Genomic DNA, 17,801 nt, shown 5'->3' with positions numbered 1-17,801 from the left:
AATAAAATAATGTAATTATCTTTTGTTATTTATAAAACACTTTATAAATTACCAAATGCTTTCAAACCCATTAATTCTCAAAAAAAAATATTTAGGAAAGGCATTATATAAATTAAATTTTTTGGAGAATTAAATTTGATATTTGATAGTCAAGTGCCTAATAAAGTAGCTTCAAGGTAAAACCCAAACCTCTTTATTCATAGTCCAGTGCTTTTGCCATTCAGTTTTTGACCTGTATTAATTTATTTTTCCATTTATAAATACGTATATATACATACACACACATACATACAACAGCCACTTATCTCGTTCTGTTGAAACTCTTAAGCAGCTTTGAAAATTAATACAAAATATGCAAATAGGGAATTGAGGCAAAGGGAAAATAAGAGTAGCAAAGAAAGATAATGTCAAGATGAGTTTAGAAGTTTTATGTATTTGCCAGAGATGAGCCATAAATTTCTCTAAACTTCTTAGCGGCCGGTGTGTGAAGAGGGGCAGACTATTGGTACCTAAGTCACAGTGTTCAGATGCTAGAAATAGCATAGTTGTTCAAGAGAAATGTAACTGTTCGTAAAACTGAGATCAACAGGAAATTGAGAGTCTTCAGATAGCAAGCGTAAAATATATGTGTAATCTATTGACCACATAGTTTTAGAGATCTTGCAACTCTCAAATGTTGGGACAGAGTTCACATAACTAAATATTTTAAAAAGCACATTCAGTCCTTATTAGTTGAGAGAACTGAGGACACAGATAAGAAAGTGAAATTTTAAAACAAGTATTGAGAGCTCACTCCCTGTTAGGCCCTGCAGGGCATAATGATCTCTACCTGTAGTTCCTGGACTACCTTTCAAGAAAATTACCTGATTTCTAGGCTCCACCTGAGAGCCACTCCCTCAGTCCATCATGAAGCCTGAGAAGCCGAATTTAAACAACCTCCCCTGGGGATTCTTACCTACACTAAAGTTTGAAAACAAGTACTCTAATAATCCAAAATTAAGAGAAACAAAACCAGGGTCATCATTCTGTTATATAAAGCCTTGGATCCTGGAATGTTTATTTGTTAGTACATTGAATAAACTCAATTTCCAAGGAATCACCCCTTCAGCTCCTGCATTCCAGTGATGCACCATTAGTTTTTAAAGGCTTGCTTTAGTATCACAGAATGTCTGCCAAAGACAGTAACTTCAAACTGTTCATTAATCAGCTTTTATCTAAAACTCAGTGGAAAAAAAACCAGAACACTTAGAAGCTAGTTAAACGGACACATGGTCCATTTATTCCTCTGCGTAGTCTAGTTTATATCTTTCGGTTAGACTCAACCATCGGTGAGCTGCCTGTTTGGACCATATGGTCTGGTCTCCTTCAGAGTTGCCTTCCAGGTCCCGCTTCAGCTTTACACTGGCAGTTTGCACTGAGGAACCGTCCAAGAGAGCATCACAGAGGATGGCTGGTGCCTTTACTGTAGGGATCCTGCTGCTGTCGTGTAGTGAGTTGTTCAGGGTCCCTTCTATGAGGACCCCATCAAGACATTTCTTTTAAATCGGTATGACGGGCTTTTTTGTTTTGTCCTAAGGAACTATTACATGTTTTGTTTTTTCTTCCACATAACCAGTATTATTCAATTTAAAAAATTTACTTTGGCCATTAGGCAGCTTAAAGCCAAATGCCCGATCTAACTTCAGTAAATTGCGGCTTACATCTTCCATTCTCCTTTCCTCATGATCACACCTCAGGCCTATCTCCCTTTTCTATCTTTTTACTGTATTATGTCCTGTAAGTGTCCCTAAATCCTTTACATAATGTGTGTGTATACACATATGTATGTATGTGTTTATGTGACATGTATACACCTTTTAAATTTTATTTCATAAGCCATAGAAACAAAAATAATCATTACACACATAATATGAACTATGATTACTTCCTAAAAATTAAAAAAAAAAAAGGCTTCTCTGTATTAACTGAAATACCCTAGCTCTTCCTGGAGGAGTTTATGTATCTGTAGATTTCTTTTTTGTAATATATTTATTAGTAAAAGGTATAAAAATCATGTAATTTTAACTGTTGTATAAATTTTATAGTCATAGATTTAAATGTTTTCTAATAATTCATATTTTAGTTCTAAGGATATTTTTAATACTGTAGTGGCTTTCATTAATATTACAAGGAGATTATTTAGATTTGAATGCCCTTGAGAGAATATAGCACCCATATCCTTCAAAATACAATTATACAAAAATGGTTCTACTGCCAGATTTGTCATCACTATAACAAATAAGGCTGTATTATTACATAGGAATTAAACTGCATTCTTTTTAGAACACAGATATATTGGTGCAACAAGATTGTTGCAACACCGATTAATTTTATGTTTATGAATAAGTCTAGTACGAAGCATAATAAGGTAACATTTTAGAAATAAATTCCTTAAATTCTCTCCCATCTCATTGGACTTTGTTTTGCCTTTGTCAGTCTCTTAGATCATCTTCAAAAAAGCATCATCCAGTACTGTAGATAATTATTGTTAGAGGCAGAAGTACAGAGGGTTCTGAGTAATTTACATTTAATTGCCTGGACTATAAATAATGCAGCATCTTCAGTTAAAAATACCCTAGACACTAAGAAAGTAGAATTGACCTCTTTCAAGTCTTGGGAAGATAAACATCACTGAAGTTTCCTCAGAATTCATTGTTGAAATTTAGTTGCTGGTTGCTGTGTTACCGAATTTAAATATCCTCATGAAGCCCCTCATCGCAGACCAAGCAGTACCGAGCCTGCCATGCTTGACTCAGTTTGATTAATTATTCCTCTTTTGGTCACCAAATACTGACTCATTTTACACTACTATATTTGATGCAGCAGCATAAGACACGAAAATGGAGAAACGTACAGATGTTACTGAAGTAAGAGAAAAACGATACAGAACACACATGTGTGATATACACTTGCTCTAAAATGAACAGTTTAAGGGTTATTCATTTTGTAAAAATATTCTTTACTAATCTCAGAATAGAAAAATTTAAGCTCTTATAAGCTACTATTAAAGCTCAATTAGAAAGGAAGATAAAGTACCTCTCGAAATATAATGTGATTATAATGTAATTTAAAATTTTAAGGCTATTTGATTATGTTCTGGAGGACTAGTAGTGATTTAATGCATAACAAATAAAGAATCAGGGATTCTTTAATGAAATTGTAAGTTGATGGGAAAATATGATTATATTTGGAGATGTAAGATTTCAGAATTTTTCATAGCAAAAATTAGATATGTCTCGAAATGTGATTTTTAGTCACTTACAACTCCTCAATTATGCCCATTATGAGTAGTTTGGAGAAAGGAGCTTTGCGCCCATTTCATTTATAGAGCCTGGAGCAACTAGTGGAGGGCTTCATCTGGCTGAAAGCCTTATGCCTGGGAATTCCCAGGTAGAGACTTATTTCTTATATTTTTATTCTTTTAATTTGAGGCAATTTATTTAATGTATAGCTAAGAGTGATTTAATTTTTATGCCTTTTAAAGACCTGCCAAATAAAATCCCAGATTCAGAAGAAACTCTTTGTTGGGCTCTGGCCCAATTTTTAGTTTAGAAAATAGGAACATTCAATATAGGCACTCAATAACTAGTTGAGTAATGATACCAGCTATGCCGCTTCGTGTGTGTAGTCCTTAATTTTGTCATAATAAATGGCACCAGTTGTTTCACTTAAGCAGTGACCTTGCTGCAGTATTTTTATAGAATTTCACGGTGTAGGATTTTGAATCTGAAAAGGACTACCTACTCCTGCTCTTTATTTTAGAAATGGACAAATTCGGAGCATTTTTGTGCTGATGTTCAGACGAAAGTGAAGGCCAGCGTTGCTAAGCAGATCTTACACCTGCTCTGTGCGCTCACTGCACAGGTGTGCACATGTCAAGGAGGCACAGTTGTGCCATCTCATCAGGGGACGAGGTTGTGTTTCAGGCCCAGGCCTGCTCCTTGCTGCATCCTTCATTCCATCCTCTGTAAAGATCAATGTGAACTTCAGTGAGACTTAATGCTGATCACTCAGTATTTATTTTTGATGAATCAGTATATTATTCTCAGCCACTAAATGATGAGAAATTTTAATTAATTAGTCACTCCATTATGGATTATAACATCCGATTATTTCAAATGACTAGATGAAATTTATTTTTAGAATTGAAAATTAATATTAAAATATGTTAATTGACTGGTTTTTAACATATAAATGTTAAATCTCAGTACCCAATTCCAAAATTACAAAGGAAAAAAAAGAAGCCACTGAAGAATTAGGAATCAATAAATGGAATGTGAGTGATTTAACCAAGTAATTGTGTGGCTTTTCTCGATTTAAATTTTCTGAAAGTATTTTGGAATTTATTCAGGCAGATACTTAAAGTGTATCTGCCCCGTGCACTGTGCTAGCCTGGGCCAGCATGGGCTACTCAAGCTACATGTGGTCAGTCAGGCACCGTCCCTGCCTTCACAGGCCTGAAAGTTGTCTTGGCAGAGACAGTGGTAAATCAGGGAAATGTCACAGGCTATGGGAAAAGGATATCCAGGACACCCAGAAGAATCCCAGGTGCTCTGATGGGAGGCACACAAAGGAGGAGCTTGGCAATTGTGCACAGGAGGAAAAGGGAGAATTGGTGATGCTTTAAGCTGAATTTTAAAAGGTGAATAGATGTTTATCAGGCAGATAAATTGTTCTGACTCCAAATTCTGAGCTATTTCCATATGCAAAATTGGATGTCATTGAATGCAATACTATATTAAATGCAATTGTGAATCTCTGACTAATGAATCAGTGATTACTCTTCAAAAATTACAGTGTGTGTTCTTTTACATTATATATTTCACTGCCAAGAATGAAGAAATTCTCAATCTATGTATAGACCTGAGCAACATATTTAATGGCTCACTACTTGAGCTCCTTAGTAGATATTAATAAGACAGTAGTAGCAGTAAGGAGAAAACTAACTTTAAAGTACTCAGGATATAAATTTCTTTAATTTACTGTAAATGGACAGATCTCTTGAACTTTAATAGTATTGACATTGAAATTTAAAGTGTTTTATATGGTTCTGCTGGCCTTTCTTGGGAACCTCTTAATATGGTTTTCCATAGCAAATGTACTTCCTGTTAAAACACTTTTATTCACTTGTGGCCTCTAAATGTAACTATTGCTTACCAACAGTTGTTTCCATTAAAAGACTAGAGCTGTGGCATACCATACAGCCATTAAAAAGGTTGAGGTCAATCCATTTCTGCTGACATGGAAAGATGTCAGTAGGAGAAAATTTTAAAGAGAAACTAGTAATGTTTCGGGAAAGTGTATAAAATAAAATCATTTTTGAAGACGATATCTATATGTAAGAATTGATATTCATGCGTGTACGTGTATACATATGAAGAGTGAAAAAAATCTGGTAAGACATACCCCAAAGTATTCTTCTCATGGTTACCTGGGATGGTGGTAAAGGCTAACTTTCCTTTTGTAATTGTTTATTTTTCTAAATTCAGTGTTTCTTTTTTACAATGAGTATGTATTCATTTAAAATTGAATATATATTAGAATACTTCAAATAAAAATAATAAAATGTAATCATTGCAAAAACACTAAAGCTATAACATAGATAAGATACAAAATATTCAAGTTAAAATGAGTATTTAAACTTTTGAACTGAATGGAAAAAAATTAATCTAGACAGAAAAGTTAAATGTCTGCATTTTTAGAGATAGTTTATCTTTTCTTAAACTTTGTTCTTATGTAGACAGACTGATTGATTCTGCTTTTCAAGTGAAAAGCTGAATCAGCTTTGCTCGCCCTAAATGGACACTTAAAATCCAGTAAGGAAATGAACACTGTCTACTTTAGAACAGTACATGAGCTCATTTAAAAAAAAAATCTCATCCAAACCTGTGGTTTGTTCTTATCCCATATGATGATAATCATAATGGATACAAAACAGTTTCTGTTCTAAATTCCAGTAAAATTCTTAAATTAGTTACCATTTTATAGTATACTTTTTATAATAAATAAATAATTATGGATATTCCTCCTGTACTCACATGAGTAGAAGTCCCTCTAAAACTATTTTAGTGCATTTCCCTACTTCTAAAAACTTCCCGAAGATGGCTGTCTTTCAATACTAATATTCTTCATTTAAAAAAAGAAAAAGAAAGAAAGAGGGAAGGAGGGAGGAAGGAAAACTAATGCTTTGAGAAGTATAACAGAAAGAATATTTAATTTCAGACTGTTTGAAATGCTATAGCGAAGAGTTTCAAACTAAAATAATTTAGTTATCAGATTTTATTTGCAAATCAGAAGTATTTAAAAAATAAGCAAGTTTAAAATATTTGAGGGCATTAGTTTCTCTTGTTACTATGTTATTAGTATTTATTTGCCCTAGGGAACAGCAAATTAACTACATGATGGTGATGATGATGATGATGATGGTGACAGTGGTGATGATGATGATGTAATGATAGCTACTAAAGTTTGAGTGTATTTATTATAGTAAGTGCTTATTATGTGCCAGGCACTGTTCTAAGTACTTTATATATGTTAGCTTGTTTAATCCTCATAACAACCTTAATAGGTATTGTTATTGTTCCCATTTTACAAATGAAGAAACTGAGGCCTAGGCAAATTAAGTAACTTATCCAAGGTCACACAATTAGGAAGTGGCAGAGCCAAGCAATCAGAGACCTGTTTCTCAGCCATCATAAAGGACACCCTCAACATGCATGGTAGCTTTCCTTGAACAAATTCTCCTTGTAGAGCTGAGAGAGTATTTCCAATTCTCCTATTAACACCCCAGCTACAGCATGCCTACAGCAAGTTTTTAAAAAAGGAAAAAGTACTCAGCAGTGTTGTTCATGAAATCTCTATTGACTGTTTATAGTGTGCAAAACACTGGGTCGGAAGTCATGACACTCAGATGGAATTCACCAGTGTCTATCACCATCCCAGAATGAGAGATTTTTCCACTTTGTCCCTTTGAACTGATATCCTCCACTGGAATGAAGCATTTCTAGAAAACATTTCCCCACCATCTCCTGCTCACACCTCCAAAAGCTAACACAGCTCCCCTTGAGCTGAGGCCTTCGCCAAAGCCACTCTCATGTATGAACGTGCTCTGTAAAGTGCCTCCTCCTTTACAAGACGTTCCTCCTTGATTTTCGCTGTGGCATCTCTGAGGGCTGTCAGCCGATGCTCTGAGAACCTAACTCTGAATCTTTTAGGCCTTAGTCCCTCACATGGTGGCCCTCGGAAGAGCTCTTTGGCATCTCATGCTGGCCAACAGGGGGGTTGGGGTAGGTGTTGTCGCTGGTCCCTTTTTGTGATCAGAGCGACCTGTACACCGCTGCACTGCAGAAGACCTGCCATTCTTTCCGGCAGAATAGGTTTGCCTGTGTTTAGGGTTCAGATGTTTTCCATGGGTTGTTGGGAGCACATCGTGTATACTGAGGAGACTCACACCTCATCCATTATGCACGATGAATAAAAGGATGTGGTGTGTTGATTAGATTTTAAATAAATTTCGTTTACATTGATAAACCTGCATTTATATCCTGTAGAGTGTAACCAAAGGAATCAATCTAAAAAGTTATTTCATGCAAATTAAAACAAATATGATACAGTATTGGCAAAAAAAGAAAAAGTAGAAAATTTGATGACACCAAATGGGACACTCTTTTACTTTTAGTGGGAATTGAAGGTAATTTGTCATTGCCTCTCAAAATTTAAAACATGTGTATGCTTTAATCCAGAATCTTGCTTTGGGGAATTTGTCCTATAAAAATACTCACCTAGGTATATAAAGATCCATGTACAATATAACTTAAATAGATATCTGTCAGGAAGGGAATAGTTAAACAATGGAATGTACATACGCAAGTATGAGAAAGAGTGGCAGGGGATCACGTATACTGACTTGAGAGGATGCTCCACGATGTGCTGAGGGAAGAAAAGTAAGTTGCAGAATGATCTGGGTAATATCATACCATATTGAGATAAAAATTAGAAAATACTCTAGAAACAGTAGTTAACCCTTGGTGAGGGAGGGGGGTATGACAGGTAAAACTTACTTTTTACTATATGTATATTGGTGGTGGTTGAGTTTTTTACAAGTACATATTGCCTTAATACCTTTTTAACGAAAAAAAAAATCAAGTTTGTGAACCATTTTAAATCAACATCAAAAAATTCTAAAAGCAACTCAGTAAGAATTCTAATACTCAGTTACTTATGAAAATACGTATACAAGTACTTAGGACAATTTCTGATAACACATCAGTACTCAGTAAATATTAGCTGCAAGCAGTTAGTGAATTGTAAATAGTAAAAGGAATTATAAATAGTTATATTTCATACATTCCATTCCATACATCCTTAGATTTTAGATGGTTTCATGTTAGGCTGGAGATTAATTTTGTGTTATCTGATGAATGTTTCTTGTTGCATTTTAATGCTCATGGATATGATATACAGTAGTAACTCCATATCCTCACACCGCTGTAGATTCCCAAATTCGTAGTTAAGAAAGTGATTTTACAGGTTTCTTTCTCCCAAATCATATGTCTGCTGAGTTGCATGTTTCCTTTAACTATATTTTTCCAAAATGACTTTTAAATTTCACACAAATTTGCTCTCATTTGAGGGCCATTTTTAATAAAGATTAAAAAAAAAAAAAAAAAGGTCATCAAGGGAGGCTATAGACAGAGAACCCAAGAGACCCAGGTATCGGTGCTTGGCAAACTCTCAGGCAAAGTGCTTTGCTCCAGGATCCTGTGCCAGAGTGGGCTCAGTTCACATTTTTGTTTCACATCATAAACTGTCCCATTGTGGGGTGGGTGACACCCCATTGTGGGTTACTCCTGAAGAGTCAAAGTCACAAATATGGCTTCGAGAGTGAAATAACTTATTCTAGTATTTAATAATGATTGACAAAGTGATTATTTTTTTAAATTATGTTTTATGTGATAATACCATGTTCATTGAAATTTACATGTGGCAATATAAATATCTGGCAAATCCTTACAATAATTTTTATTCCCAGGGCCACATTTATACCAAAAATGCATACTTTATTGTATAGTATATTTGCCTTTTTGAGTTCCAACCCAAGTGATATTTTCTAGTTCCCTAAGATGTAATTAAATAGTTTCCATTATGCAGCTCTCAGTCTCATGCTAATGTACCTAGGCTCCAGGGGCCTTTATAGATATAACTTCTTGTAAATCTGCATTTGTTTGTCTGAATTGGAAATACATTTTTAGAAGGGTCATGGGGCAATTCTGTTTCTTGATTTCTGCCTAACAATTTTTGGACAGATTTTGTTTGCTTTGTTGTTCATCTCAATTATTATTTTAGACCCTATAAAATATTCATCAGTCTTAAAATTCGATATTTAGTATAGTTTATACACAAGTCACCGAAGGGTAAGCATAGTATTTTCAATTAAATTTTACTACTGTATCCTGTTTGCTTGGACCATATTTATATATTCACACGTTCAACAACAACAAAAAAGTCTCAACGGAGGGAAACAAGCAATAAACAAAATAAATTACTGTTTACTATCTCAAGGATAATATAATAAGGAAAAATAGGATATTGGACTAAAAAGTAATGGAGGAAAGGCTGCTGCATTAAATAGGATGGCCCACTAGGGCCCCTTTTATCAAGATAACCTGGGAACAGAGACCTAAACAAAGAGGTCTTGAGCCATGGAGTTACCGGGCCCATGAGATTTTCAAGGAGAGGGAGTAACAAGTGTTAAAGCTTCAAAGCGGGAACACTCTTGGCGTATTCAAAAAAGTACAAGGACATCATGTGACTAGAGCAGAGTGAGCAAAGGAGAGAGGAGGCAAAGTCTGAGGGGTGTGAGGGACATATCATGTAGGTCTTGAAGGATGCTTGTGAGCCTAAGAGAGAAGCGATTTGATTTACAATTGAAAAGGATCACTGGCTGCACATGGGCAGCAATGAAAGCATAGAGATCAGGGACTTTGAACTTTCAGGAAGAGGACCACAAGAAGTACATTTTGCAACGTTACTATATTCTCCTTTATACTTCTTTCACATAACATGCGTGGTAATGTTCTCTCAGACTTAACAGAGTTTCCTTGTGGTGGGCTGAGTAGAAGAGAATCATTATTCTAACTGGACTATAACAAAAGGGTTCTTGCCAGGTTGTTGCCCAGGAAATGTTGCCCAAGTGACGTGTCCTCGATGCAATGAACTAGATACGGAGATACCATTGCCAGAAGGCTCAGCATACATGAATCCTTACTCTGAACCCCCTAAATTTGGGGGGAACTCAAGACATTCATGCAGGATCAGGTCAAGACTGAAATAGTCTTAAAAACTGTAATGGATCCTCCTCTTCAATCCATCGATACTTTGGGGAGTGGTCCACGTACTGTGTATCTCACGATCGTTAATTTGACAGTTCCCCAGTGGGGTTTGGTGGGTTCTGGAAACCCTCAGTAGAGATGGGGTCACTGCAGCCAGTCTCCATAATGGGCACTTATGAAGCGATTGTATACATATCATGGATTTATTCTGCTAAAAGAGACACTGTTAAAGGAATAAAAAATGTAACAAGAAATCCAAGATAAAAATAAGCCATAAGATCTTCACTGTCCAGAATTCTTTAAGATGCTATTTAGAAGTCTTGGTCTAGTGGTAAATTGCAAAGCATGAAAAATGCAGACCTGTCATATATGGTCCTTTCAAGCCAACTAAAGATTTGATACCAAGAATAGATTTGATCTTTCTCCCATAAATAATAGTGTTTGTAGATGATACAAGAAGGTGAGGTTGATATCCAGAGCATAGAAGATGATCAATATAACAAAAACTTTTTAGATTCTAATTTAACTAAGTAAAATTATCAACACAGATGTATTTTGCCAATAGTTGTTTTGAAGAGGATTGTTTTGAAGGGAAATTGTATTCATGTTCTGTGGAAGGATTTGGCAATATAGCTATTATATCTGTGCAAAGCTTAATAATAAATTTTTTAAAAATAGCTCTGGAAATTTTATTTTCCCGTGGCTGTTAACCTGCACAGAATAAATATTTGTTAAAATATTTGTTAGATGTTATATTCCATGTTACTATAATAGGATAGAAATTACGTGTATAGATATAGGCAGAGATATAGATATACAGTGTTTCGCAATACTTAGACCACTGTAATTATTGAATCACAAAATAGTAAACATTTAGAAGCTCTTTTTAATCATTTTTATTCTTGAGTGTAAGAATACTAGATTTTGAATGCTGATTCTTACCTTCTCTACTGAGGTAAAATATATGATGCTTTAATAGGAAAAGCTTTTAGAAACTAACTTTTTACTAACCACTTAATAGTGAGGAGGCTTCATATGTGTCAGCAGCCTTCAGTATCCTTCCTTGCCTCAAACCAGTATACAAAGAGGACATCCCATCCCTGAACCCAGCAAAACCCAGCAAAACAAGATACTACTTTAGAATGTTCTAAAGTAGTGTCTTCCGTGTGACTGAAAATGAAGCATTAATCTTTCACTAAAGAGGAAGGGTTAGTCTTAGGGATAGGAAAAGGTATTATTGAACCCATTACTTAGTAATAAATAACAAAAAGTTTAAACACTTAATAGTTTTCCAGATTTATGACATACGTATGAATGTCATAATGTCTGCTAATACCAAAATGGCTTTATCAAAATGTCCCTGGTTTCAAAATGCTCACGTTCAAATATCCTGCGTGTTTCTCTCCCTCCTTCCCCCCTCTCCTTTTCTTCCTCTCTCCCTCTCTCTCTCCCTCTCTTTCCAGAATTTCAGAAATGCAGTCCCATGCCCTAATAGCTCTTTACTCTGTATCAATCTCAAGAAAGCATTAGAGAATGATATTTCTTTTCTGTCATCTGTTTTACCTGCCCCTCCAGGGTTTTAAAAAAATGGTAACAGAAAAGTTACTGAACTTTTCTGGTAGTATGAAACTAAAGGGAAAAAAAAAAAAAAGGCAAGGAACATGTAGTAGAATTGATGCAAGATCCTCATAAATATTTAGGATGAGCCTCTTGTTCATCCGAGCAACTCACACTGAGACAGTAGGACTAGATAATGGAAGTTATATTCAGAACTCTTTGGGAATATAAATTATACTTTATTTATACTTCTAATAATTTTTAATTCTTACCTTCCCACGCTCTAGCCATATGGCCATGAAATCATTATGACGAAACATAGATCAGGAATGCAAATACTTAATCTAATCGTGAAATTAATCTAGAAAAAAAGAAAAATAAATAAAAATAAATCCTCCCTAAATCCTATTTTTATACAATGCCAAATAAGCACCATATGTGTTTATTTATACTACCTGTAGTCATAGCTGTCATCTAGATAAACTGATAAGAGTGGAAAAATCTAGGTAATTAGATTGAATATGCAAGCCTTTTCATCATTTCCATTTCTGTTCAAATAGAAATATTTGCATAATAGGCACTGTAGCAAAACTGAGTTTTCATATTTAAACTATTTTATATTTGACCCTTATTTCTTGTTTCAAAATTCAAGAGTCTTTGTTATTATGAAGTTATTTTGTATTGAAAATAATTATTAACAGGCTTAAGTGGCATTCCACATCAGTTTTTTAATTGATTTTAAGAATCACCAAAATGAAGCATTTTTGAGAAATCTCAATATATTAATTATGATATAGTTATTTTAAAATGTATATCATAACTGGCTTTTAATCTTTGGAATATGTTGCTATCCACCTCCATGTGCAGGTCATCTCACCTGTTTTTTTTGTTGTTGTTTGTTGTTGTAAAAATGTTCAATTCAGGTTCTACATGGTCAGCTATTATGAGCGGAATCACAGAATAGCAGTTGGAGCTCGCCATGGTTCAGTGGCCTTGTACGACATCCGGACTGGAAAATGTCAGGTAAATAAATCATTATGACTTCCTCTCCATAAAGTGTGGAAGTTATTGAAAGGAGTGAGAGACTAGCACTTCACCAGTTGACGTGCTGAGCTGCTGGAACATTATGGATAATGCTAAAGGGATCAATAGTTTAATGAAGGACTCAAAGAATATAGAGCCCTACTGTCTTTATTCAGTGGAGATGAAGGGCTGCCACAGATGGGTTCATAACAGAGCCCAGAGTAAGGTGGTATTGCTCACAGTCTACTTTGCAATAAATCTTTCCTTCTTTTAAACAAAGTTTTCTGATTTTATTACTTGTTTTTGCCATGTGTTTCCTGAAAAAAAAGTTTAATGATACCTTATTATGGTTGATGGCTAAATGAAAAATTTCTGACTAGATAAAATGAGATATTTAGCAATTTATAAGAGTATTCTGGTCAAATTTCAAGAAATCACACTAGCATGTAGTGTGGCTCTATAAAAAGGAAGCTGATGCTTTATTTGAAATAATATATTTATGTATTTTTATAAATTATAATGCTTTCATAACACATTATTATTTATGAAAAATTCTTGATTTTGATCTTGATCACTTGATTCTCAAAATGTACCAGTTGGGTCCAAAGGGCAAATATAGCCTCACTTTAGGTACAAGTGAATCAAAGAGACTTTAAATCTCTTTATCCCAGAGTCACACTCTTGGTTAATCCAAAAACAGGACTAGGCTCTGTGGCAATCAGGATTCATTTATAGTGCTTGTTGATAAGTAGTTTCAGGTCGTAACTTATGTTTCATTGTAGCATTTATCAGTGCTGATATACCCAACCATATTATCCAAAAGGAATATGAGGAAAGTCAGAAGGATGGGGCTAAAATTTTAAACTGTCTCTTAAATTTAATAAACTATTAATTAATTCTCCAAAAAGCTTCCCTGACTGCTTTCCGTGAACTAGTTCTAAGAGATGGTAACAGCTGGCGTTGGATGTTTCAGAAGTCAGACAGGTTTAGAGACTACTGTTCGAATGTTTCTTTTTGCAGGCCTTCTCAGCATCTCGAATGTGTGAAAGTGCCCTGTGTATTTCCTGGAAGTACTTAGAGTATGCACCATTGGCCATACTTATATAACTCTTTGATTCTGTTCCGTGTTCTTTTTTAAGACATTAACTCATCATTAGTGACAATATTTCTTTACTCTGAGCTCTCACTTTGAGCAATGAAACCACTCTGAAAACTTGCTTAAAATTAAGTTACATATTGTTGATAATGTTCTCTTCTAAGACAGATTCTTCAAATAGCGTTTTTGGTATTTCTTTTGGTAAGACAAGTTTTTTTGTTTTTTTTTTTTTAACTGGAGTGAGTATATTATTACTTGCAGACTTGAGAGAAATAAACCACAAACATCTACAAGGTAAAGACAAATAAAATATATAGAACAAGGGAATCATTTCAGGTTTCTTTAAAATCGAAGTGTGGACTTTGTAGAGAGGACTTTTTGTGATCGGTCAAGACGTGGTTGCCTCCAGCAGAGAGAAAAGTGAGGCCCTGTGAGCGTAGGGAAGCAACCCAAAGAGAAGGGAGAGAACAGCAGCTAAGAATTAATGAGAAAGACCCAAGTGTGGTGAACTATACATTTCTTTACTATGCTTTTCCTCCTAAGCGGTCTCAGTGAAGATCTTGGTCACGTGCAAAAAAAAAAAAGAAGAATTTGAATATCTTAGTTTTAATTAAATTACTTAAATACTCTTATTCATCAAAGACCTTCTTAACAAGAATTCGTAATGTCCTTTATATTCCATTGTATTTTCTGTGTATCATTTCAGTACATTTAGACATTTTAATGTCCCCGTGATTTTTTTCCTACCTCAGCTCTTGATTTTGATGCCCAAAGTTATCATGAGGGCTATGTGATGGAGTAAGCTTTACTTTCCAGTTCTGTACGAAGCTGATGGTATTACCCTTTTCTCTCATTATGCAGAACATGAAAACAAAGCTAAATGTCTAAAATCAATCTTAACTACTTTTCCAGTTACCAGTTATATCCAGTTATATCCAGCGAGCTCTTATGTGACAATGATTCTCTTAATTCTTTTCTGGTATTACTGCCGTAGTACTTGAAATTAGTGAGGCAATAGTTGAAAAAATATGGACAAGTAGAGTTGACATATTCGGAAATGATGTTTTAGATGTGAATCAAGGGACTAGGGGTTTCGAACTTGGAACACTGTGAAGCATTTCCTGGATTAGCCTTTGGACTCGGTTAGCAGAGAGAGTGGGACATTTTTCCTGGCATGAGCAAAAACAGAGATGTGACATACAGAATGCGGAAGGTAAATGCAGTGTATTCTATGGGTAGGGCTCCAGCTGAGTGGAAAGGGAAGACATAACCACCTAAAGTGGGAGAGTCGCACTGATGGGAAAGTCGGGGTGGCCTAGCCAGGGCGCCAGAGGCTGAGAGGGTATCTGTAAATGGGCCTGGTGGAAGCAGAAAACCCATGACTGGAGGGAGGGTGATGCCAGTTGCCTGTTGTTAGAGAGGTTGGTCAGGGATAGAAGAGAAAAATTGCATCCCTTTCCCTCATCTTTTGGCATTGGCTTCTCTTTTTTTTAAATCAGTTTTATTTCAACCTGTTCTTCCGAAACAAAATTATGCAAAGCCACAGGATAAATATGCATATCTGTCTGGAATATGAATTTTACTTATGTCAAGGGTCACAAACCATGGCCCAAATCTGCCTGCTGCCTGTCGTGGTAAATAAAGTTGTACTGGAATACAGCCGTCCTCGTTCCTTTAAGGATTGTCTGCTCTCACACCACAGTGGCGGAACTGAGTGGTCGTGGCCCGCAAAGACCACATATGGTCCCTAATGGCTAAAATATTTACTAAATGGCCCTTTACAGAAAACATTTGCTGATCCCTGACTTAGATAACTGAGGAGGAAGAGTTAACTAATTTAACTGAAAAGTGATTTACAGCAGTACAGTGCAGCAGTATATTGGAGAAGAATAATTAGAATCTTGTGTGGCTTGAGTTCCATCTCCGCCACTTAATAATTTTATGACCTTAGGGAAGAAGCTTCTTAACTTCTCTGAGCTGACGTTTCCTCACTGTAAAATGGTGATAGAAATTGTGCCTGTTACTGTGAGATGTAACTAAGATAATTTATGTAAAATTCTTAGCACAGGGCCTGCCAAGTACTTAATATTCCGTAAATGTTAGTTATAACTATATTAAAATGAACTCGGAAATACAATACATTGCAATTAAACTGCATTGATTTTAGAGCATTTTAAAGATAAAACCTGAGACGTCGGGGTGTTTACAGACTCTCCAGCTGAATTCACCCTCCTCAGCGGCACTGCCTTAGGCCATGTGCAGATTCCCTGTCTGAAGCAGCTCCCACCTGCTCTGGTAAACTGAATCTCTGCTGATTATGGAAAGCACAAGATTTGGTGCAGTTCAATAGTTAAAATCCTGCTGTGTTGCTGACTGCGTTTTTACTTGGCAACTGCTAGCAATTTAGGAAGATACCTGACTTGAATTTTGCTTAATTAATTTAAAAAAAAGTACCTCCCTACGAAGTGCTTAAATTTTGTGAGTGGACAGTGTTCCTGATAAGCAGACTAATTAAGTTCTATGAATCCTTAGAACTCCAGGTATGTTTGGTTAAACCAGCAATGAAAATCCTCCCTCTAGCAATATTTGCCTTTGGTTTGGCAGACTCGATATTGTATCTCACGGATTTTCCAATCCTTTTTGAACGCATTTATTGTAATAAATAACTGCTAGCTCTGTGCAAGATTCTCTTAGGCTCATGCTAGCTGATTGTCCTCATGAAGTTTGTACTGTGTCGTCTGGAGGTATCTGATTCACTTTGGTAAGTCCAGGCACTTATTTTCTTCCTTTTGACATAGTACTACAAAAAAGTCAGTGAAGTATGAGAGAAAGAAAGTGTGGCCAATGTCTTACCTAAATCTTAAAATTATTAAAAGAACTTTGTTATTGAAAATTTTAAGTTTCTTAAATAACTCATTTTAGCTCCTGGGGCATAGCAAATACACAGTAAAATGCATGTTGATCAAATAAAACACCGTGAGTCTTGGGAGTAAAAAATATAATAAGAAATATAAAATGACATGGTAAAATGAAAACAAAGTATACCTTAATTATATTAAAAATATATTTGTAATTTGGGTATAGTTATATTTTGATATGTCAGAAACACCTCATCAAAATGTTTCTCTATGAGGGATGATAGGATATCTGTTCAGAAATGGCATAGAGAGCCTCTTTCCTATAGGTCATGAAAGATATACCCATATTTCTGTAGGGGACCATGACCAGGCCTGCCCTAGGCCAGATAATGAAGGACAAAATAGAAGCAAAGATTGATTATGTGTGTAGAACTGTGGCCGCCGAGGCCCTGTTCTGACCCCTTAAAGAGCAGAAGGTCAGTGCTGGAACGCTGACGTGCACCCCTCCACGGCCCGATGCCATGCCAAGTGGCGGACCTGAAGTCTAAGCTTCTCTGGCCTCGCGGGCGCCTCGCCCCCGGTGTGGTGGAAGTGTTGAACTTCAGATGCACCTTTGTGAGGTAGGAAGGAGGCCACAAGGTACTTACTTTCCCCTTATCTCCTAAATGTCCTCTTTTGTCCCAAATGTACCCTGCTGCTTTGCTGATTCTGTGGTGTTGAAGTGAAAGCAACACTAAACTCTGTCCAAATCCATCTTTACCAGTCTTTAAACCTCGATTTATCCCATCGTTGTCCAGCCTGACTTACCTTTGATTTTCAGCCAGTGAGACTTTACTGACTGGTCTAGTCATGTTGTTATTTTCAGGCAGCTGCCAAGTATCTAACTAAACTAATGAG

At 35.7% G+C, this 17,801-nt stretch overlaps 1 protein-coding gene across 5 annotated transcripts in view; it reads left to right on the top strand.

Moving 5' to 3' along the window:
• The window catches only part of WDR7 (WD repeat domain 7), a 293,007-nt gene that overhangs the window by 220,215 nt on the left and 54,991 nt on the right, over positions 1–17,801 (top strand). For all 5 annotated transcript variants that reach the window (XM_023531156.1, XM_011361110.2, XM_011361108.2 and 2 more), the window contains one exon: positions 12,851–12,950. In XM_023531156.1, coding sequence (XP_023386924.1) covers positions 12,851–12,950 — 100 coding nt within the window. The remainder of the gene's footprint in view (positions 1–12,850; positions 12,951–17,801) is intronic.

This window comes from Pteropus vampyrus, unplaced genomic scaffold, assembly GCF_000151845.1.
Source record: "Pteropus vampyrus isolate Shadow unplaced genomic scaffold, Pvam_2.0 Scaffold62, whole genome shotgun sequence".
In the NCBI taxonomy this organism is placed as follows: Eukaryota; Metazoa; Chordata; class Mammalia; order Chiroptera; family Pteropodidae; genus Pteropus; species Pteropus vampyrus.
This window is presented reverse-complemented; position numbering and strand designations above follow the sequence as displayed.